The sequence below is a fragment of the Balaenoptera acutorostrata genome, chromosome 11, assembly GCF_949987535.1.
Source record: "Balaenoptera acutorostrata chromosome 11, mBalAcu1.1, whole genome shotgun sequence".
In the NCBI taxonomy this organism is placed as follows: domain Eukaryota; kingdom Metazoa; phylum Chordata; class Mammalia; order Artiodactyla; family Balaenopteridae; genus Balaenoptera; species Balaenoptera acutorostrata.
Genome location: NC_080074.1, coordinates 101,415,533 through 101,440,017, shown reverse-complemented (window position 1 = coordinate 101,440,017; position 24,485 = coordinate 101,415,533). Strand labels below are relative to the sequence as shown.

Below are 24,485 nucleotides of genomic sequence, written 5' to 3'. Positions count from 1 at the left end.
TGGAGCCCCAGAGCTGGTGTCACCCCATCTTTTGCTACCAAGGCTGGGAGGCAGACAGATAACAGAAAGACGGGCTTCCACAGACGATGTGTGGGAAAGCCCTAGAGGGGTCCTGGGTGTGGGTAAAAGCATTTCATGCGGTGCAGGCCCGTCTCCCCAGCACGCCGCCCACCTCTCTGGGGCCAGCCTGGGGCGCGGGCCAGAGGCGGGGGGCTCGCTCCCCGTGCGCTGGGCAGGCGTCATGCTTGGTGCCCCTGCCCTCGTTGCCTGACTCCCGGGCCCTGCAGCTCTGTCTCTGGGGCTGAGGCTCCCTGGGGTCTGTGGTCCTCCCTGCAGCCCACACCGAGCCCCCTCCCCTGCCGCTCCCGAGAGTGGAGACGGAGAGACCACGCTTGTTTAAGCTGCGCAGAGGCCAGCCGCCTCGAGGACAAAGTGCTCAGCCCTCCTTGTTCACCCGCGTCGGTATCACCCAGCAAGAGGAACTTGCAGGAATCCGTGGGCGGGAAAGGGGGCCAAGCAGCCTTCACTCAGCAGCTAGGATTCCCCCAGGCTGCTCCTCGGCCTGCCGGGCAGCGGGACCTTCTGTACCCACACCCCCTCGCCCCCTCCCCGTTCTGAGCTGCAGAGGTTAGAAATGAAAACGGTGGAGAATGTGATGGAATGGAATGGGGACTTCCCCGGCGGTCCAGCGGTTGGGACCCTGCGCTCTCACTGCCGAGGGCCCGGGTTCAATCCCTGGTTGGGGAACTAAGATCCCACAAGCCTCGAGGTGCGGCAAAAAAAAAAAAAAAAAAGAATAGACTAGAACAGAGTAAAATAGAATAGGATCACAGGGCGGGAACCAAACTCCAGGGGTCATCTCAACCTTCCCTGAGTGGGCGGTTCACTGCCCAAGGGGGCTGGCAGGAAGGGCGCTGGGCCTCCACTCCCCACTGGTCCCCTGACTGAGGCCGTGTCTGCCAGAAGGAACGCGAGCCTTCCTCTCATTCCACTGTGCTGGGACTGGGCCGGATGGGAGCCTGCCCCACACCAAGGCCAGTCAACGAATGAGCTTCCGTCCCGTCCTGGGAGGCGTGCAGGCGAGCGGGAGGAACCCAGCAGTCACTCGAGTCTCGAGGTCCTGCCTCTCCAGGGGCTGGAAAATCACCCCCGTAGAAACCAGCCCCCAGAGCTGTTTCCACCGACAGAACGGTGGCATCCGGCCTGGGAGCACACCCGCCCCCCGACCCCTGCTCTCACCTGTGCCAGGACGTACTGGCACTCCCCGGGGAACAGGTACTTGAGCCCGTCAAAGGTGAGGTAGTGAGCCAGGCCCAGGGCAGAGCACGTGGCATCGCACACGTGGTCCGTGCAGTTCCACTTCCGGTCCCGACAGACACTGGGAACAGGATGAGGGGGGTGAGGGCGGGGCCCTCGGGCGTCGGGACCGCAGGGACGCCACCCACCCTCCAGGAGGCCTCAGGAAGCGTTGGGAGGGTGGTCTGCAGCCTGTGGATCGGACCTCACAGGGCCCCGCCATCACGAACCCACACATTTTTAGAGCACGGGGCCCAGGAGGAGAGGGAAGCCACACTGACCCCCCGTCACAAGGCAAAGAAGGGCCCTGGTTGGCCGAGGTGACCCGGGGACACTCTGTCACCACCTGCTCCGGACGTGCCAAAGCCCAGCCTCCCAGGACATCACCTGGGAGGGGCCACAGGGTCTCTACAGAAAAGACACTGAGGCCGATAGCCCCTCTGAGGCTAAGGGGACACACGTCCAGAATGGCAGGAAAATTCTGAGCTGGGGAAACGGTGACCAGCTGTGAGCTTCTGCCAGGAGAGGGTGGGCAGCAATGTGTGTAAACCCACAGCGACTTGCCGGCTGCCCTATGGCCCCATCCCTCCGCCCAGTAACAGAGCCGACATCAGGAAGCCCGACAGGGGTGGCAGCGGTGGAAAGCTTAGACCTCAGACCCCAGACACTAAGCCCCTTCCTGCCTGTCCCCGTAGCCCTTCCCTAAAGTTGTGCACTGCCCCAAAGAAAGGCACGGTGAGTGAGCAGAGCCCGGGGTTGTGTGAAGGACGGTCTCTTTCCCGGCAAGCACACTTGCAATATGGCTGGGGGACAGGACAAGGCCAGAGAAGTACCCCCGATCCCATGCCCTGGGAATAGCTTGGTCACACATGCAGTGACGGATATGGCCCTTATCTTCCCCAGGAAACACTGCTGTCCAGAAAGTGTCCCCGTGGGGTGAGTACACGGGACGATAAAGTCTCCCATTTGACAGATGGAGAAACAGAGGCACAGAGAAAAGGAAAGGAGCAACCACGTTACCACGGGTGGGAGGCGAGCAAGTGCCAGAGCACCCCGTCCCCCGTCCCCAGCGTCCCTGGAACCCTTCCCGGCCTCACCAAGTGTTGCAGTCCACCTTCACCGTCTCTCCGGGGCTGTACTCTCTGCCCTGGTGGAAGCAGGGACACCTTTCCAGGGCCACACACCTGTTCTCCTGCCGGACCTAAGGGAAAGCAATCCAAGAGTCTTGGGGCCGTAACGAGTGATCCAACAGCCGCGGCCAGAGGCGGCCCAGGGAGCCCACACCCAGGCTGGGGCTGGAATCCCGGCTCTTGTCTACACGGGTCCCCCTGGCTCAGCTGAAGACACTCTGACCCCCTCCGCCCTCATACACTGCAGGGGCAGGAGCCCTGGGACCTGGTGGAGACTCCGATAGCACATGTCAGAAGCCCTTGAGACATGCATCTCCTTAGACCCAGTAATTCCTCCAGAGGACTTCTCCAAAGGTAATAGAGTTATAGGCAAAAATTAATGTACAATTATTTATCATTCCAAAAAAAAAAAAAAATGGAAGCAACCAAGTGTTCAACAATAGGAAAATGATTAAACCCATTAAGGAATCTCCAGGTGATGGTGTCCTGTGGAGCGCATTAAAATCTGAAAAGTTTTGAGAACTACTTATGCTGTTAATTTCTAAAACAAGGGAGAAAAAAACCGTATACACATATGGTCCCAATGATGAATATATATATGCATATATTTCAAAAAAAAAAAAAAAAAGTCTTGAAGGAAATATATAAGTTGCCTCCAAAGGGCTTGGGAAGTGTAGAAGTTGCCTCTGATGAGCTAGGATAAGGGAATCTTATTTTCTTTTTTGGCTTTTAAATTTTTTTTCTGAATGTTCTTCATTGAGCATCTACTATGTTTTGTAGTTGAAGAAAATGGATAATGTATTTAATAAAATGAATTAATTAGTGAACAATGCACTTAATGCCCTAGAGGTGAAAGCTGAATAGTGGCCACAGGCAGGGAGGGACCAGAACCAGAGGCTGAGGGTTTTCAAGCCCCACGTGCACCCTTGTCACCCAGTCCCCTGACGGCCCAACACACCCTCACGGGGCCTGCGCTCCTTCCCCACCCCCCCACCAGCGAAGCAGTAACTATGGGACAGGTTATACTCCTCAGGGGTGTCGGGGCCAGAGGAAAAGAATGAAGACCCGCTGGCCCCAGTGACCTTAGGGAGAGCTGGCCAAACCCACTCTGATCCCACACGTAGATCTGCTTCTGTCCCAACCCTAGGAGGCAGCCCTGGATGCTGGCTCTGCGTGACCCTGGGTGAAGGGACCACGGCACTCTGGTTCCAGAGCCACCTGAGGGGTGAGAAGCTGCTGGTCTGGGTGCCTTAGCACCTGTGTGATCCCGTCACTCCGCAAACAAGCCTGGGTTCCCTGGGCCTAGAGCCAGACAAAGCCCTGGGACAGAGCAGTCTTGGGCTGAACAAAGGGCTTTCATGTCAAGGATCACAGACTAAAATCATGTGTGTGCATATGTATATGTGTGCATGCAAGTGTGTGTGTGCATGTGTATTTGCATGCATGTGTTTGTGGGTGTGAGCTTGCGTGTGTGTGCATGCATGTGTATGTGTATGTGTGGGTGCATGTGCGTGTGTGTGTGTGTGTGTGTGTGTGTGTGTGTGTCGGAAGGGGTGGGAAGAAGAACCTCCACAACTCAGCCACCAGCTTCACGCAGCCTCTGGAGTGTTCCCGAGTCCCCGGGGCCTAGGGGAAGGGGCAGGATGAGAGCTAGAGTGAGGAAGATGCAGGGGGACCACGCTTTAGGTGGCTCTTACCTCCAGGGGCCGCAATGTCCTCGGCAGACATCGAGCTTAGGCACCCAGTAGGGAGGATGGCAGCCTGGTGGGAACAGGGAGGATGGGGAACGTCCCTCCACCCCCGTCTTCAAAGGCCTTGCCATCAGGCTTCACCCCCGCATCCCCCAAGCTTGTCATCTTTGATGTAAGTCCCAGACCCGCCACCTCGTGGCTACTCTGGGAATGACCGTGGCCTCCCTGGGGACCCCCGACCTGCTCGCCAGCCCCGGCTCCTGCAGTTAATGGAGACCAACCAGACAAGGAGCCTCGTTACGGGACACATTATGTGAGGCGAAGCGATGCAGGATGGATTCCAGAAAGCGGCCCTGCTCACCTCCCCTGAGCGGAAGCAGGCTGCGGGGAGGGCTCCCAGGCCTCTTGGTCTGCGTGCTGGATGTTTTTACCACTCTCCAGGGTGGACAACCCACTGACAAAAAGTCCTGCACTCCCAGGGCCCAGGTTACCCCTCACCTGGGCCAGGGGTGAGTCCCAGGGAGCCCGGCCCGCCTCCAAGGGACAGAAAACTCAAATCCCAGCTTGGCCATGAGATAATACTGTCACCTCCTTCCGAGCTCTCACTGACAAACCACATGGCTCCTCTCTGCCCTGCTTATTTTAGTGAAAGGAGATGACTAATTGATGGATTATGATATTAAAATAGGACCTTGGTATCAAATGAGGACAGGGGCATAGGTTTAGACCTAGGTCAGAGCTGGAGGAAGCAAAGTGGAGCCTTAAAGTGAGAGAAGAGGTTTCTCAGCAGGAGGCTCCCGACTTGGGACAGAAGATCAAGTATCACCAGCCTAGCCAAAAGCACCCAGAGTCCTAAAGCGCTAAAGTATCCACAGAGATAGAAAGATAAAGACACATGCAGGAGATGGATGGGATGGAGATGAGAATGGGTCCACGTGTAGGGTGGGCCAGTACAGCAGCCCCGAAGTGAATTTCGTGCAAGTCACTTACTTAAACTTCATGTTTAAAAAGAAGAGAACCATTCCTGCCTAGTGTTTTTCCCTTTAGGACACCAGAAGGATAATAAGATAAAGTTGACAAAAGTTGACGAATGTCCTTCAAGGACTTCAGAAGAAAACAGGCAGAAATAGCTGTCGCCATTGTTCATCAGCTCATGACACCTTGAGTAAGAAAGGCTCGTGCTGAGAACACAGTCCTGGGTCTTGATCAGCTCCCAAGAAAAATTATGAAGTAGAAAAAAATTGGCGTTGTTGCTCTTCTCTGAAAAGGCCCCATCTTCACCCCGCCATACTGACCCATTCTCCAGAATCTTTTTTTGCCTTCCAGCTGTCCTCTGTTCTCCCCACCAATACTTCCAGCTCAATGGCAGCTGCCTTCAACTAGATGTTTGCTAGAGGAAAGAATCTGATGAAATAACTCATGCTAAAGTGTAAATGACTTCCTATGAGGATTTATAAGGTAAGCTTTTTTAAAGTTGTTTTTTATTAACCAAACTAAATTCATACCTATTATATTTCAGTAAACCTGATTAGGTGACAAATCATAGGAAGTTTAGGAGATATCTTTGAGACAGGAGGGCTTTCCCGGGCCTTTTAGAATTACATCTCGTAGGATTTACAGTGCACACATGAGAGGCCCTCTCTGGATGGGTCCCTGAGCCCAAGCTCTAGCTTTCAAAAAGCAGCACCAACCAAAGGGGAAAGGGGGGGAGGGATAAATTGGGAAATTGAGATTGACATATACACACTACTATATATAAAATAGATAACTAATAAGAACCTGCTGTATAGCACAGGGAACTCTATTCAATACTCTGTAATGACCTATATGGGAATAGAATCTAAAAAAGAGGGGATATATGTGTATGTATAACTGATTCGCTTTGCTGTACACCTGAAACTAACACAACATTGTAAATCAACTAGACTCCAATAAAAATTAATTTAAAAAAAAAACAAACAAAAAAACCCAAATAGCAGCGCCAAAGTCTTTTCAGGCTTCATAGTGGGCCAGTGAGAAAACTGGGCCTCAAAGGACCAGGGAAATGAACACATGTCTCAGCTGCTGAGAGCTTTTCCAGTACCAGCAGAACTGGGTACCAGTTTGGAAAATGTGACCACTGGACTTCAGAGCATAAGTGAGCATCTCCCAGACAGGGGTACTACACTGGGAGTCAGGAGGCCGGGATTTCCACTACACAGTTATGTAGCCTTGAATGGTTCTGTGTCCTTTCTCTCCTCGGTCTCCTTCTGTGTCCTCGGGGTTGGGGTGGGGGGCGGCGGGAGGGTGGGGGAAAGATGAAAGCGTGAGTCTTTAGGGCTCCTGGCTCTGCCTGGAGACAATTACAGCCCCGACTGGGACGGAGTGAGCCGGACGGTGGGTTGTGCTTTGCTGCCACCTCGTGGTGGAAGCAGGTAATAGTCTAATTTAAAGGCAGGAAGTGCATTCAAGGATTTTTTAACCATGGAAAAAGACTTGGGAAATTTTCTAGGGCAACCCCTTCATTTTATTGATCTAGTGGGTCTTACATGTGGATCCTGAGGTCCAAAAAATTGCTCCCCAGTGTGCACTAATTTCCTATAGCATCTCTGTCCATAATATGGTTCATGCTTTTCCTCCATGAACTTCTTGTAACCGCGGTCATTAAACCACCACTTACGAAGCGACTTCCATGTACCCACCACTGTCACCTCCAATCCTCTCAAGAACCCTTCTGACCCAATTTTACAGGTGAGAAAAATACAGACACAAAGATGTTAAGTGGCTTGCCACTCTGTTGAAGTAAACGTCAGGAGCCCAGATTCAAGCCTGGAAGCTCGGGGCAGCTTCTGCACCAGCCATCCATCAGGGTGGTCAGAAAGCATCCCCACTCCTGGTCCCATGCAAGGAGACCTTGGCACCAGGGTCAGGAGCAGATAGAGTGAAGCAGAAAGCCTCTGATCTGAGCGGGTACCAGGCCCGGAACAAACTGCAAAGAGGGGGGGTGGTCCTCAGGACCAGTGCAGGTCTGTGAGGACGTGAGTGCAGCCTGGAGGGTAGTAGGTGTTTAGAAAATCATGTGCAATATATCCTGTCTGTTACTCGTGTTTGTATGTCATTGCCTTTTGTTTCATTTTTCTGATAATTCACTTCTGTTATATTTACAAAAGCTTTGGTCCAGAGTCATCTCTACCCACCACCAGAGCCTCCCATCAAGCCTCTTAGATAGCCTCAACCACCAGAGGGCAGACAACAGAAGCAAGAAAAACTACAATCCTGCAGCCTGTGGACCAAAAACCACAGTTACAGAAAGACAGAGAAGATGAAAAGGCAGAGGGCTATGTACCAGATGAAGGAACAAGAAAAAACCCCAGAAAAACAACTAAATGAAGTGGAGATAGGCAACCTTCCAGAAAAAGAATTCAGAATAATGATAGTGAAGATGATCCAGGACCTCGGAATAAGAATGGAGGCAAAGATTGAGAAGATGCAAGAAATGATTAACAAAGACCTAGAAGAATTAAAGAACAAACAAACAGAGATGACCAATACAATAACTGAAATGAAAACTACACTAGAAGGAATCAATAGCAGAATAACTGAGGCAGAAGAACGGATAAGTGACCTGGAAGACAGAATGGTGGAATTCACTGCTGCGGAACAGACTAAAGAAAAAAGAATAAAAAGAAATGAAGACAGCCTAAGAGACCTCTGGGACAACATTAAACGCAACAACATTCGCATTATAGGGGTCCCAGAAGGAGAAGAGAGAGAGAAAGGACCAGAGAAAATATTTGAAGAGATTATAATCGAAAACTTCCCTAACATGGGAAAGGAAATAGCCACCCAAGTCCAGGAAGCGCAGAGAGTCCCATACAGAATAAACCCAAGGAGAAACACGCCGAGACACATAGTAATCAAAGTGGCAAAAATTAAAGACAAAGAAAAATTATTGAAAGCAGCAAGGGAAAAACGACAAATAACATACAAGAGAACCCCCATAAGGTTAACAGCTGATTTCTCAGCAGAAACTCTGCAAGCCAGAAGGGAGTGGCATGAAATACTTAAAGTGATGAAAGGGAAGAACCTACAACCAAGATTACTCTACCCAGCAAGGATCTCATTTAGATTTGATGGAGAAATCAAAAGCTTTACAGACAAGCAAAAGCTAAGAGAATTCAGCACCACCAAACCAGCTCTACAACAAATGCTAAAGGAACTTCTCTAAGTGGGAAACACAAGAGAAGAAAAGGACCTACAAAAACAAACCCAAAACAATTAAGAAAATGGTCATAGGAACATACATATCGATAATTACCTTAAACGTGAATGGATTAAATGCCCCAACCAAAAGACATAGACTGGCTGAATGGATACAAAAACAAGACCCATATATATGCTGTCTACAAGAGACCCACTTCAGACCTAGGGACACATACAGACTGAAAGTGAGGGGATGGAAAAAGATATTCCATGCAAATGGAAATCAAAAGAAAGCTGGAGTAGCTATACTCATATCAGATAAAATAGACTTTAAAATAAAGAATGTTACAAGAGACAAGGAAGGACACTACATAATGATCCAGGGATCAATCCAAGAAGAAGATATAACAATTATAAATATATATGCACCCAACATAGGAGCACCTCAATACATAAGGCAACTGCTAACAGCTATAAAAGAGGAAATCGACAGTAACACAATAATAGTGGGGGACTTTAACACCTCACTTACACCAATGGACAGATCATCCAAAATGAAAATAAATAAGGAAACAGAAGCTTTAAATGACACAATAGACCAGATAGATTTAATTGATATATATAGGACATTCCATCCAAAAACAGCAGATTACACGTTCTTCTCAAGTGCACACGGAACATTCTCCAGGATAGATCACATCTTGGGTCACAAATCAAGCCTCAGTAAATTTAAGAAAATTGAAATCATATCAAGCATCTTTTCTGACCACAACGCTATGAGATTAGAAATGAATTACAGGGAAAAAAACGTAAAAAAGACAAACACATGGAGGCTAAACAATACGTTACTAAATAACCAAGAGATCACTGAAGAAATCAAACAGGAAATAAAAAAATACCTAGAGACAAATGACAATGAAAACACGACGACCCAAAACCTATGGGATGCAGCAAAAGCGGTTCTAAGAGGGAAGTTTATAGCTATACAAGCCTACCTAAAGAAACAAGAAAAATCTCAAGTAAACAATCTAACTTTACACCTAAAGAAACTAGAGAAAGAAGAACAAACAAAACCCAAAGTTAGCAGAAGGAAAGAAATCATAAAGATCAGAGCAGAAATAAATGAAATAGAAACAAAGAAAACAATAGCAAAGATCAATAAAACTAAAAGTTGGTTCTTTGAGAAGATAAACAAAATTGATAAGCCATTAGCCAGACTCATCAAGAAAAAGAGGGAGAGGACTCAAATCAATAAAATCAGAAATGAAAAAGGAGAAGTTACAACAGACACCGCAGAAATACAAAACATCCTAAGAGACTACTACAAGCAACTTTATGCCAATAAAATGGACAACCTGGAAGAAATGGACAAATTCTTAGAAAGGTATAACCTTCCAAGACTGAATCAGGAAGAAACAGAAAATATCAACAGACCAATCACAAGTAATGAAATTGAAACTGTGATTAAAAATCTTCCAACAAACAAAAGTCCAGGACCAGATGGCTTCACAGGTGAATTCTATCAAACATTTAGAGAAGAGCTAACACCCATCCTTCTCAAACTCTTCCAAAAAATTGCAGAGGAAGGAACTCTCCCAAACTCATTCTATGAGGCCACCATCACCCTGATACCAAAACCAGACAAAGACACTACAAAAAAAGAAAATTACAGACCAATATCACTGATGAATATAGATGCAAAAATCCTCAACAAAATACTAGCAAACAGAATCCAACAACACATTAAAAGGATCATACACCACGATCAAGTGGGATTTATCCCAGGGATGCAAGGATTCTTCAATATACGCAAATCAATCAATGTGATACACCATATTAACAAATTGAAGAATAAAAACCATATGATCATCTCAATAGATGCAGAAAAAGCTTTTGACAAAATTCAACACCCATTTATGATAAAAACTCTCCAGAAAGTGGGCATAGAGGGAACCTACCTCAACATAATAAAGGCCATATATGACAAACCCACAGCAAACATCATTCTCAATGGTGAAAAACTGAAAGCATTTCCTCTAAGATCAGGAACGAGACAAGGATGTCCACTCTCACCACTATTATTCAACATAGTTCTGGAAGTCCTAGCCACGGCAATCAGAGAAGAAAAAGAAATAAAAGGAATACAAATTGGAAAAGAAGAAGTAAAACTGTCACTGTTTGCGGATGACATGATACTATACATAGAGAATCCTAAAACTGCCACCAGAAAACTGCTAGAGCTAATTAATGAATATGGTAAAGTTGCAGGTTACAAAATTAATGCACAGAAATCTCTTGCATTCCTATACACTAATGATGAAAAATCTGAAAGAGAAATTATGGAAACACTCCCATTTACCATTGCAACAAAAAGAATAAAATACCTAGGAATAAACCTACCTAAGGAGACAAAAGACCTGTATGCAGAAAACTATAAGACACTGATGAAAGAAATTAAAGATGATACCAACAGATGGAGAGATATACCATGTTCTTGGATTGGAAGAATCAACATTTTGAAAATGAGTATACTACCCAAAGCAATCTACAGATTCAATGCAATCCCTATCAAAGTACCAATGGCATTTTTTACGGAGCTAGAACAAATCATCTTAAAATTTGTATGGAGACACAAAAGACCCCGAATAGCCAAAGCAGTCTTGAGGCAAAAAAATGGAGCTGGAGGAATCAGACTCCCTGACTTCAGACTATACTACAAAGCTACAGTAATCAAGACAATATGGTACTGGCACAAAAACAGAAACATAGATCAATGGAACAAGATAGAAAGCCCAGAGATTAACCCACGCACCTATGGTCAACTAATCTATGACAAAGGAGGCAAAGATATACAATGGAGAAAAGACAGTCTCTTCAATAAGTGGTGCTGGGAAAACTGGACAGCCACATGTAAAAGAATGAAATTAGAATACTCCCTAACACCATACACAAAAATAAACTCAAAATGGATTAGAGACCTAAATATAAGACTGGACACTATAAAACTCTTAGAGGAAAACATAGGAAGAACACTCTTTGACATAAATCACAGCAAGATCTTTTTCGATCCACCTCCTAGAGTAATGGAAATAAAAACAAAAATAAACAAGTGGGACCTAATGAAACTTCAAAGCTTTTGCACAGCAAAGGAAACCATAAACAAGACGAAAAGACAACCCTCAGAATGGGAGAAAATATTTGCAAATGAATCAACGGACAAAGGATTAATCTCCAAAATATATAAACAGCTCATTCAGCTCAATATCAAAGAAACAAACACCCCAATCCAAAAATGGGCAGAAGACCTAAATAGACATTTCTCCAAAGAAGACATACAGACGGCCACGAAGCACATGAAAAGATGCTCAACATCACTAATTATTAGAGAAATGCAAATCAAAACTACAATGAGGTATCACCTCACTCCTGTTAGAATGGGCATCATCAGAAAATCTACAAACAACAAATGCTGGAGAGGGTGTGGAGAAAAGGGAACCCTCTTGCACTGTTGGTGGGAATGTAAATTGATACAGCCACTATGGAGAACAGTATGGAGGTTCCTTAAAAAACTAAAAATAGAATTACCATATGACCCAGCAATCCCACTACTGGGCATATACCCAGAGAAAACCGTAATTCAAAAAGACACGTGCACCCGAATGTTCATTGCAGCACTATTTACAATAGCCAGGTCATGGAAGCAACCTAAATGCCCATCAACAGACGAATGGATAAAGAAGTTGTGGTACATATATACGATGGAATATTATTCAGCCATAAAAAGGAACGAAATTGAGTCATTTGTTGAGACGTGGATGGATCTAGAGACTGTCATACAGAGTGAAGTAAGTCAGAAAGAGAAAAACAAATATCGTATGTTAATGCATGTATGTGGAACGTAGAAAAATGGTACAGATGAGCCAGTTTGCAGGGCAGAAGTTGAGACACAGATGTAGAGAATGGACATATGGACACCAAGGGGGGAAAACTGCGATGAGGTGGGGATGGTGATGTGCTGAATTGGGCGATTGGGATTGACATGTATACACTGATGTGTATAAAACTGATGCCTAATAAGAACCTGCAGTATAAAAAAACAAACAAAACAACTAATACTAAACTTTCATTGGGTTATTTGTATGGAAATATGTTAATATAAATGTTTCAGACATTACATGAAATTTCTAAAAATCTTATATTTGTATTTGTATGGAAATATGTATGGAAATATGTTAATATAAATGTTTCAGACATTACATGAAATTTCTAAAAATCTTATATTTGTATTTGTATGGAAATATGTATGGAAATATGTTAATATAAATGTTTCAGACATTACATGAAATTTCTAAAAATCTTATATTTGTATTTGTATGGAAATATGTATGGAAATATGTTAATATAAATGTTTCAGACATTACATGAAATTTCTAAAAATCTTATATTTGTATTTGTATGGAAATATGTATGGAAATATGTTAATATAAATGTTTCAGACATTACAAAAAAAAAAAAAAAAAAAGCTTTGGTCCACAACAGATTGGAAATTTATGAAAATGGGCCCTTCCTGGGTCTCTCCCATGGACCAGAGGAGGGGGCCGGCCCAGCCTCTGAGACAGCCTCGGTTATGGACGAAAACAACAACTAAAGCTATTCCCATGATCCCATAGCACTTTCTGGTTTTAAAAGCACTTTCACATACGACTCCTTCAGGCCCATGTGTGATGAAGGCAGAGCAGGAATTCTGTGCCCATGTTACAAATGAGGCAACTGAGGCTCAGCGAAAGTGAATGTGCAAAAGCGAGGAGCCAGGAAGCGGTGAGGCCGGGCTGGGAGCTGGGCCCTCGGGCCCCTGTTCCTACTCTCCCTGCTCCCTGTGGATCTGCCCCCCAGGAAGGAGCTGCTCCCTCCCCCTCTCGAGTCCTCAGAACCCCTGACCTCTTCCCCCAAACCCTCAGTGACATGCCGCAGCCTCCCACCTTCCACAGGGGATAGCCGAACGAGAAACACCCCCTCGGAGGATGTCTGCACCCATGGGCCCAAACAGTGTTTTCGGCTCCTCTTCCTTTGCGTGGAGGCCAAGAACACGGGTCGCGGGCGGCAGCCAGCACACGGCGCACTTCATAAATCACCCAGACTTTCCTGCTCGCAGATCTGGCCTCGACGACTTGCATGTTAGCTGGCATCATAATGAAGCAGTTGTGAAAACAGCCCAGTCCCTTATCCCACAAGCCTCAAGTTCACAACCTGTGCGGTTGGGGTGAGAGACACCTTGTTAACATGACAGATGTCCAGAGACTGTCCTCGGGAGGCCAGAGGCTGCAGGAGTGCCCACGAGTCCCTAACGACACGTTCTCATCCTGCATTCAAGGCCTCGCTCTCCACTGGGGATTTGGGGCAATAATGCAATTATTGTGGTTACTAATATTTAAGACTCTCTGTACTATTTCCTTCGTGGGGAAAAAAAAAGTTCGTTTGAAAGAGCCCCTCATGCTTCCAGTCTTCTGAGTGGCATCCCTCTTTTTGCCAGAGCTTTCTCTGATGTCGGGAGAATTTCTTCTCCAAGTATGGAGAAGGAACAGTCAAAATAAGAGGCCCTCGGGGTAGAAAAGAACAATATGGAAGTTTCCTCTCCACGCTCCTATTTCTTGTCTGAGTTTCCCCCTCCTTTATACCTCCTTCTGCTAAGGCACCAAACAAGTTCTTCCAGTTTGGGGCTGTTCCCTGGCCAATCTCTAGCTCCCCCATTAGAAAAGACAGTTCTAGAATCCTCAGAGGCTAAGACAGAGGGGAGGGAGCACGCAGGGAGAATGGTTAACAGCTAGTCTGTCCGTCTCGGAGGAGAGAGGGTTGGAGGGAAAGAGAGAGACCGTGTGCCCTGCACACACCCCAGTCCGCAGCCTTCCTGAGGGCCGCTGGTGATGCGTCTGAGTTTCCAGCTCCCACAGCCCAGGATACTTGCCCCCAAGCCGAGGCCTGGGCATCATGAATGACCTTTACAGCCGTAAGAGGGCCATCTTGCCTCCCCCCACCAATTCTGGCCTCTAGGACTCCCACCCCAGCCCTCACTGCTCACGTTGGGTATGGGGAATTAGAGAAAGCAAGAAGACGGGATGCATTTGAAAGAGAAGAATCCAGAAGCTGCATCCTTCAGGGTGACAAGAAGAGTCCATGTATATTTAATACACAGATGTCCTAAGACTAGACTTGGGACGGAGCTAAGGGGGCCTGGGTGTGCTCAGGCCATTGCCACCAGCAGGACGCACTAGGAGCCAGGTGGGCCGCAGACCAGCAGCTGGGGGACCGCAAGGCAGGGCTGGCCGAGCGCGACGGTTTGCAGCCTCAGCCCCAGAGACACGGGGTGCTAGGAGCTGACCGAGGCCTCAGGGCTCACCCTGCAGATGAGGAAAACAAGGCTCGGTGTGGGGAAGGGATTGGTGGGCCCGCGGCTTGCTGACGGCAGTGTCTTCTCTTGAGATACAGAGTTATACACATAAATGCAAATCATACGCAGAAATGTGTGCACGTGTGTGTATGTGTGTGTGTGTGCGTGCATGTGTCTCCTCATCTTCGTACAATGGCATGGAGCCCTTGGGAGAATTCTCGTGGAAATGCCCGTTAGCACTTTTAAGTATTTTCTGGAAATCCTTGCCTTGCTTCCTAGGGCACGGCCGTGCTAAGTTCTTGTATTTTTGTCAGCTCTCACCAAGATCAAGATCAACCCCAGCTCTCCCGTCAGCTCTCCCCCTGCCTCCGGCGGCAGCCCCAGCCACAGAGGACTCACCCCTGCCCCCGCCTGCACCCCGTCTGCAGCCCCAGCCACAGAGGACTCACCCCCGCCCTCGCCTGCACCCCGTCTGCAGCCCCAGCCACAGAGGACTCACCCCTGCCCCCGCCTGCACCCCGTCTGCAGCCCCAGTGCCGTCCTTGTGTAGCTCTTGTTTCTTTCTCTCCCTGCCTCCGCAGCCCACCTCACTGTCCCCTGCCCGCGGGAACCCGGCAGGTCGCCATCCCCCTGCGGCTTGGGTGGCTTACCATGCCCGGGGGACAGAGGCAGCCGGACACGCAGCCCATGCTCACGCACTCCAGGTCGTAGTTCTGGCAGGTTTTGGCGCACTCCAGCCCTTCAGCCCTCGGGTTGTCAGCAGGACACACCAGCTTGACCATGGGGGGCCGACAGGACAGGCTTCTTTTACCTTGGAGTCAGGAAAACCAAAGAGACGATCATCGAAGGGGTGAATGGATCTGCCCTCTACTCTGTACACCTTTGCCCCCTGCGTGCAGTCACTCAATCCCAGAGGCTCAGGCTGCCCACGCCCTGGGACAAGGCACTGCTGGACCTCCAGCTGGGTCCTGAATGGCAGCCTCATCTACTCATCTGAGCTCTGACCTCTGCCTACACTGAAGATGCCCCTGCCGAGCTCAGCATCCCTCTAATGGCCCGCGGTCCTCAGCCCCCTTGACCCTGCTGTTGCCTGCTGCACTGAATCAGGACGCACTGCAAAAACATCCAGAGCCAGGCTTTAAAGGACCTGGGCTTGGGTGCTTAAAAGGAACCTTTGCTCCAACACATTTAATTTTAAATTCCTAAAATTAGTTAATTTAATCACAACAACGTTAAAGGGGGCTTTGCTCACATGGCATCCTCTGCCCAGCCCCTGGCCATCCCAGCGGCTCTATTTAAACCTGTAACACTCCATCCCTGGACACTCCTACACGCCCTGCTTTGTCATTCTCCACGCCGACATCACCATTTAATATACCATTTATTTTCCTTCTTTGTTGATTGCTCACCCCCACCCCACCTACACACTAGAACATAGGCTCCAGGAAGGCAGGGGGTTTTGTCTGCTTTGTTCACTGTTCTATTTCCTGGCAATTAGTAGGTATCACTTTTGTCTGCTTTGTTCACTGTTCTATTTCCTGGCAATTAGTAGGTATCACTGTGTTGACTGAGTAAATGATGACAGCAGATAACTGACACAGCACCTGTGTTTCAAAAACCCTGATGCATTGAATAGCATTTGTATCTTACATACATATGTAGCATTTAGTATCTCTTATGGACAAGATTTTCCAGCCTTGTTTTTATATGGAAACTTTTGTTAGGAAACTGAAACCCTAAGAGGTTAAATGGCTTTTCCAAATGGCACAGAATTCTAGGAGTTTCCTGACTTTGAAAAAAAAAAATACCTTCCTGTCACTAGGCTAGAAGACTCTGGGCAAGAGAAGCATCAGACCTAAGAGGCAGAATGCAACAGAGAGGGCTGGAGTGTCGGAAAAAAACGTTACAATGAGAGAGAGCGGGAAGAAGAAAGAGGCAGAGGGATGAGTGACCTTGAGGTCTGCTATGGACTGAATGTTTGTATCCCCCCAAAATTCACATGTGGAAATCCTAACCCCCAAAGGTGATGCTTTTAAGAGGTGAGGTTTGGGGCAGGTGATTGGGTCATGAAGGTGGAGCCCTCAGGAATGGGGTTAGCGTCCTTAGAGGACACCCCACGGAGTTCCCTCGCTCCTTCCACCAGGTGAGCACACAGCGAGGACCCAGAGGTGGGCCCTCACCCGGCCATGCGGGCATCCTGTTCTTGGACTCCCCACCAGGACCAGCCGGAAAACAAACGCAGGCACAGAGCTGTGTCACTGGGAGAGAGGGGGCCTTAGGAGAGTGAGAGGTAGGGCGAAGAGGTCAAGCTGGAGGTTGAAAATAGCCCATTTATCTGCCTAAAGGCATCTCGCTCCCTCCTACTAGGAGGGTCCTTTCTAAGCGAGGACGTTGGACCCTTCTGATCCACAAACGTGGAATATGGTCCCACCAGGTCTCCCTCCTGTGCCTTGTCCTTCAACAGCACAGCACCTATTGGGACCTTCAAACTGAGGGCACCGAGTCCAAACCCCTCTGTCTCAAATCCATCAGAGAAGCTTTCTAAAGAGGTGTTGCGGTCACCGTGTCCCTCGGTAAAATGAGGCCATGAAGGACCACTGTACCCACAGCTGCTCCCTGGGTTAAGGTCGCCGTGGGCAGAAGAGAGATCTCCCTGGTCCATCCTGCAGGCAATTCAGTCTTTCCCCATCACAAAATAAAACTCCTCCTGCCTCAACAATTGGGATGTGTACATGCAAAGGCACATCCAGGCCTGGAAGTCACACACACAAACGCGTGCCTGAACGCAGCCAGCTCCCTCACCCGCCCCACCTGAGCAGAGGCAGAGGAGAGCCCGTTGCGGGTGGTACTCACTGCGGTGGGACATGGGGCTGCTGAGGACCGAGTCGGGCAGCAGGCTCCCCGGGGCTCCACTCGTGGAGCAGTGCATGAAGCCATCCTCACAGTAGCTGCAGAGAGGAGGTCACAGCCTGACTTAGAGGGATTCCCCACCTCCCACAGCGTGCTCTGCCCCCTCCGGCCGGGCTCCCATCCCATAACCCGGCTGAAACGCAGCTGCTAAGGCCACCAGTGACCTCCACGCCACTGGACCCAGTGCAACTGTTTTCACTTCTTTTCTTACTTGACCTCCTTCCACATTAGTCATCCCCGTTGCCTGCTCCATCCTTCTACGAAAAGAAAACAAAACATCCCTCCTGGTTTTCCTCCCACTTTGCTGGTTGCTCCTCTCAGGCTCACTGTAGCTCCGCCCCCCTGCGGACTCATCCCAGCCCCCCTCTCCTCCTCCTACTGTGTTTGCCATTTGCAAGTCCAGCCTCAACTACAGAGAGGACTCACAGATTCACGTCACCAGCTCCGATCTCTCCGTTGAACTTAAGATCCACGTATTCAAATGCTTATGTGATAACCACCTGTGTGGCTCAGTGTGTCCAAAACTGAACTCACTATCCCCCTCCAAAGCCAATTCTCCCCCCGGGGTTGGATGCTTCGAATGAAACCACCATCCATCTAGTTTCACAAACCGGAAACCCAGGGCTCAGCCCTGACACTGCCTTCTCCCCACCCCCTACACCCTATGCATCCAAGCCTTGGGCTTGGTGGCTTGAATATCGCTGGAAGCCACACCCACCTCCATCTCCACTGCTGAGCCCCACCCCCGTCACCTGGATGGTGCAGAAGCCTTCCGACTGATGTCCTGCATCTCTCCTCACCTCCCTCCAAAACACATACCTCGTGGCAGCCCAAGTATCTTTGCAAAACCCAAATCTGATTATGTCACATTCCTGCTTGGAATCCTTCAATAGCTTCCCTTCAACAGGTCTTAGGATGAAGGTCAAACCCCTCCCATAGCCTCCCAGGCTCCACACGGTCTGAGCCCTGCTACCTGTCCCCTATCCATCCCCCTGGCCTTCTTTTCATCTTGAAGGTGCATTGCCCCACTCAAATGCAAACGCTCCTGCACACAGTTTCCTCTGACCTGACATCACTTACACACACACACACACACACACACACAAAACCGTCTTTGTCCCCACCCCATTTCAAGCTTTCATAGACCACATACTTTGCTTCCTACCACACTTGTAACTTTACACGCATTTGAGTTATTATTTGGTTAACATCTCTCTCTGCCACTGGACTATAAGATCCAAGAGGGCAGGGACTTCCCTGGCGGACCAGTGGTTAAGACACCGAGCTTCCACTGCAGGGGGAGCAGGTTCGATCTCTGGTCAGGGAACTAAGATCCCGCATGCTTAGGGGCGTGGCCAAAAATTAGGGAAAAAAAAAAAGATCCAGGAGGGTAGAAGCCATGGAAGATTGTCCCTCACTCCTCGCCACCGTAAACAAGGCTGTGATTGACATCTTCGTACATGTACCCTACGTGAAGAACTCTAATATATATGCCCAGGTGGGACTGCCAGGTGTGGATGTCCAATTTGCATAGACTGTGCCCCTGGCTCTCTCAGGTACAACTGGACTTGGGTTTGAAGGCAACAAAGCACCTTCAGGATTCAAGAGAGGCCAGGGCATTGGAGAGGGGACAGGTAGCAGGGGTCAGATCCCATGGGGCCTGGGAGGCCGTGGGAGGGATTTGACCTTCACCCTAAGGCCTGTTGAGGGGAAGGCTTGGAAGGATTCCAAGCAGGAGTGTGACATAATCAGATTGAGATTTTGAAACAATACTGGGAGTATCTGAACAAGTCTGTGTCCACCAGGAGCAGGTCAGGGGCCCCATGTCCCATGGCCCTGCCAACACTTGGCATTACCCAGATTTCAAATTTCCCCGGTCTAACAGATATGCAGTAACGTTTATTGCTTCATTTTGCGTTTCGCTGATTATAATGATTTTGAACATTTTTAACGTGACTGCTGTTCAATCAACATTTGTTGAATGAACAAGGGAATCAGCCCTTCCCTCCCTGGGCACATGCAGATTCTGCGCTTCTGGTTTTTAACTAACACCTGGCTTAAAAAGATCCTCCCCCAAATGCCATGTTCCAGCTATCATTTGGACATGACCAAAAAGCTTAATTTTACTTTAAAAAAAAAAAAAAAGAAAACCTTGCAGGTAGGTTAAAAGTCAACTCCTGGCTCACAGCTGGCCTACCTGGAGTGAGCACACACTGTGATGGCTGTTTGGATACCACACGAATGGTCTGGAGAAACCTCCAGGCCACGTGTGCTTGCACCTTCCTACCACCTCTCCACGGGCGTCACTAGCACCTGCCCCAGCTGTGCTGATTCTGCAGTGTGTTGTCAGAAGAATAAAAATAAAAATAGAACCCTGGTGATCCAGTGGTTAAGAATCCGCCTTCCAATGCAGGGGACGCAGGTTCAATCCCTGGTCGGGGAACTAGGATCCCACATGCTGCGGGGCAACTAAGCCCGCTCGCCGCAACTACTGAGCCCACGCGCACTGGAGACCACGTGCCACAACTAGAGAGAAGCCCATGTGCCACAACCAAGACTTAACACAGCCAAATAAATTAATTAATTAAAAAGAATAAAAATAAATAGCCACAGACAAGCCCTGAGTTCCCTCTGGCTCACATTCTCCCTGAAACCCAATTTTCTAAATGAAGTGAAAAAACAGATGATCTACAGCTTTCAGCCCTGGTGCCTGAAGGGGAGACTGGGAAGAGGAGGTGGTCACGGAGAAGCCACTGATGCCCAAACCCTGAGAAGAGCCTGAAGCCAGGGCTACCCCCTGGCCCCCTGCCCACCCAGGAGCTGCTGTCCCCCCCAACCTTCCTTGTGCTTCCGATATGGTAAAATTGGTTATTTTTACCAATACCAGCCACATTGCTGTCCTCCGAGTCACCCCAGCCCCCTACCCTCTGGCTTCTTTCCTCACCACACTATGAAACAAGGGAACCACTGTGACTTTCTGATCGCCAAATTCAACAGCCTCCTCTCCATGTAACATGAAGAGTTCAAGGGTCCCTGGGTTCCAGCCACTTGCTGGGTGATTTGGGAAAGTCATAATCTCTCTAAGCCTCCAATTCCTTACTAAAAAAGCAAGTCCTGCTTGCCTAACAGTGTTGTTTCAAGGTCCCAGAGAGAAACACCTTGAATATTATAGCTCGACAACTATGGTAAAACAACCACTGGGCTAAGGCCAAATGCCCAAGCCAACAGAAGATGGTACTACTCCCCTGTTCCCTTCATGTCCATGATATGGGCCTCTCCTGGTTCTGCCCTTTCCGCTGGTCTTTTTTCTTCGGCCTCTCTCATGGGATCCCCTTTCTCCTCCCCTGGTCCTCTGAACGTTCTCACATCTTTGGTCCTCCCCTCTTAGAAGCCTAGCTACTCTCACGGCTGTAACTGGTACCTCCAGCCCCAATCTCTTACTCAAGCTCCAAACCCATAAGTCCAGCCATCGGTTCCATTCATTCACCAAGATGCCCTCTTGGTCACTCAAAGTCATCGAGGCCAAAACCGAACTCATTTTCTTCCCTCCACCTACAAAGAGTCCTCTTGCAGTTTTTGGTCTCGCTGTTCTCCCAAGCATTCAAGTTCAGAACCCTGGGACCACCTTCAATACACCTACCCCTCCTCCCAAACATCCCACTGGTCTGTTTACCTTCCCAGCATCTCTAGCTCCTGACCCCCTCCGTCTTTGCTGCTATTACTTGGCCCAGGGCCTTACCTTCCGACTAGACTATGTCAACATCTTCCCACAACTGACCTCATAACTCATGCAGCTTCCAGAACTTACTCCCTAAAACTACACTTTGACCCTATTTGCTCTCTGCTCAAACCCTCCGAGGTCCTATGGCCTACTGCTCAAGCATCAGTCCTCACCTTATCTTCCAAAGACCGACCCCTGATGATGGTCCCAACTTCCCCCCGGTCTTACCTTTCCCTCATGCACACATATGTTCCCCCAGAAGACTTACCTTGGTGATTGATGAGTAGGCCTTGTGCATTTCAGTCCCTGGACCTCAGCTCCACCCCCAAAACCCTCCACCCCACTTCTGCCAGCAGAATCCTCCTCAAACTCAAAAGTTACCTCCTGCATTGAGTCTTCCCCAATTCCTCCCAAACGGAAGAGATCCTTCCCTTTTCTGAATGAGCAGGGGTTTTTATGGCTCTGATATGGCGAGTCTACCAAATATAGTTATTTCATCTCAGTAAACATGAATGGTACCTACTTTGTATCAGAACGGTTAGCTACTAGGGATCAGGGCCTAAGATACAGTCTCTACTCTTCAGGAGGTCACAGTCTAGAGGGGAGATTTCACACATTTTTGCAGAAATCCAGGCCCAATGACCATAACCGTTTTAATACAAGTGTAAACAACCCACTTTGGATATAGGAGATTGGGAAGGATAACAAATTAATCTCACTGGAGTGAGGAGAAAAAGCTTCATACCAAATGCAACGTGCAGACCCTGATTGGATCTTGACTTGGGCAAACCAATTGTAAAAAGACATTTTGAGACAATCAGGAAAAAGTGAACATGGATTGAATATTAGATGTTATTAAGGAATGATTGTTAATGTTTAGGTTAATAATGGTATTATGGTTAGATTTATTTTTTTAAGTGTTTCTTTGTTGGAAATACATACTGAAGAATTTTCAGATGAAATGAAATAATATCTGAGGTTTTCTTTAAATTATTCCAGCCAAAAAGGGGAGGAAGGGATAGATCAAATCAGAATGGCAAAGTGGTGATAATTATGGAGGCTGGGGCTGAATGCATTAGGGCTCCTTACACTATTCTCTCCAGTTTGATGTCTGAAATTTTCCATAATCAGGACATTTCAACTGGTTTCCCTCGTAGATTGTCAGCTTCTCTGGGGCCCACCCTGTGTCTGGTTCATCTTTAGGTTACAATCTCTAGCCCGGCACTGGGACAGAACTGGTGCCAATGAGGTGTTTATAAATGTTCTGTTACAAATTTCTTCTGCGACCGTGCCAGCCCTGCTGAAACTGACCATGACCAAGGGCCTGGGTGAAGGACAGCAGGAAGCGTGCATGACCTGGAGCTGTTTTTCGGGAAAAGCATGAAGCAAGTCGGGACAGCAATACACCCTTGAGGCAATGTTGCTGTGGTATGTCTTCTCCTGGCTCAAGTGCTTCAGCCTGAGAACACTGACAGGAGGCTGAAGGGGAGGGGGGCAAGGAGAACTGCCATCTTTTGTTCTAGAAAAGGGAAGCTGAGACCTAGTGCAGAGAAATGGGGCTCCACACGTAACAGCTGGCTTACTGTTCATGACTTACTTCTGCCACCAGCCTGGAGCTCCAGTGCCCTGCACAGCAAGGCAGTCAGAAGACCTGGATGAAATCTCAGCTTTGCTCCCGACTCGCTGTGCAACGCTGGACAGGCACTGCCTGTCCTGGGCGTCAGTTTACCCATCCATGAAATGAAGGACACGGAGGAACGTTTCCCAGCCCTGCCATTCCCGAGGTCCCCAGCCCCACTGCTCGACTTACCACATGGTGTGATGGTCCGAGAAGATGTCTTCGGGCTGGAAGATCTCGCCGTCGTAGTAACAGGGGCACTGGGCCTTGGGCACACAGGCCCCGGTCTCATCCAGGTAGAGCCCCACGGGGCAGAAGCAGCCCTCGAGGCAGACCTCGGTGCATTCCTCATCCGGGTAAGAGAGGGAGCGGCAGGTGAGGTTGCAGGGGGTCCCACACTGCAGGTACACCTGGCCTCGTGGGCAGCTCAGCGCTGGGGAGAGAGGGCGGGGCAAGGACAGCCTCAGTGGAAGCATTAAGAGGACCAGGACTGTGGTTCTAGGACCGGGGGTGCCACCCCTTGCCGCTGGGACCCCCAGTCATATCTGTGCGGTCACCGCCTTCTCTTCCCACCGTGAGCCAAAGTGTGTTTTTATTTTCACGAATGTCTGTTCTAATCACGGATGCACACGTTTTCTCCTCTGCTTAACCAGGGGGGCCTTGCTTTGGTCATCTCTGAATTCTCAAAGCCTGGGACATAGCAGAAATCCTGGTGGATTTTAGGGCTGTAAACATTAAAAAGGGCTGGCGGGGACAAGCAAGGGCATTTCTTCCCTGATGATAATAAGAATAACAGCTCCCTTAGCTGAGCACCTACTGAACGCCCTTGGCTGCCTCTCAATGCCTTAGATCTCACAGCCCCGCCCCCCCCAGAGGTAAGCAACCTGAAACTTAACTTAGTGACGCATCAGGGTCACGCCTCCCAGGGAGAGGCCGAGGCAGGATTTGAACCCAGCTCTCTGCGACCCCAAAGCTCATGCTCCTAACCGTTATGCTCTAGAAAGGAAACGGTCCCCTAGGAACCAGGCTTTGGGGACGTGCCAGTCACAAAGAGCAGGGACACCCTTGGACCTGCCCCAGCAAAGCAGGCAGCGCCCACCTACCCACAGCCCTCACCCCACCCCCCGGCCCCCCCCACAGAAACGGCACAACAGACACAGGCTGACAGGAAGCACGGCAACGCGGCAGAGCAGCTGAGGGAGGGAGTGGGCGCCGGATCCCAAACTCCTGGGTTCAAGTCCCAGCCCACCTCGAGTTAGCAGTGTCCTCTCTGGAATATAAAACTAACGTCCACCTGGGTCGCTACGAAGGTTAAGTGAGTTGAGAGCCGTGCCTGGCAGGTGGTGAATGTTTGCCGCTTTATTGCCCTTGTGATAACAGGGGAAATGCAGCCCCAGCTCCACACGCTCCAGACAAAGGTCCTCTCCTAAGAGGACCCAGCGCCGGCGGGTCCTGGCCAGCACTCAGCCCACTCTGCACTCACGGAGCTCTCGCCTGATGATGGAATTCTTTACTGGGGGGGTGGGGGGAGGCCCTTGGCTCTTTCAAAACG

The 24,485-nt window shown here is 48.9% G+C and overlaps 1 protein-coding gene across 1 annotated transcript in view; it reads right to left on the bottom strand.

Annotated features, from left to right (window-relative positions):
* The window catches only part of VWF (von Willebrand factor), a 151,706-nt gene that overhangs the window by 59,401 nt on the left and 67,820 nt on the right, over positions 1-24,485 (bottom strand). The window contains exons 17-21 of the mRNA XM_028163508.2: positions 23,126-23,366; positions 17,538-17,632; positions 15,335-15,495; positions 2,394-2,497; positions 1,240-1,378 (exon numbers count right to left, since the gene is read on the bottom strand). Coding sequence (XP_028019309.2) covers positions 1,240-1,378; positions 2,394-2,497; positions 15,335-15,495; positions 17,538-17,632; positions 23,126-23,366 — 740 coding nt within the window. The remainder of the gene's footprint in view (positions 1-1,239; positions 1,379-2,393; positions 2,498-15,334; positions 15,496-17,537; positions 17,633-23,125; positions 23,367-24,485) is intronic.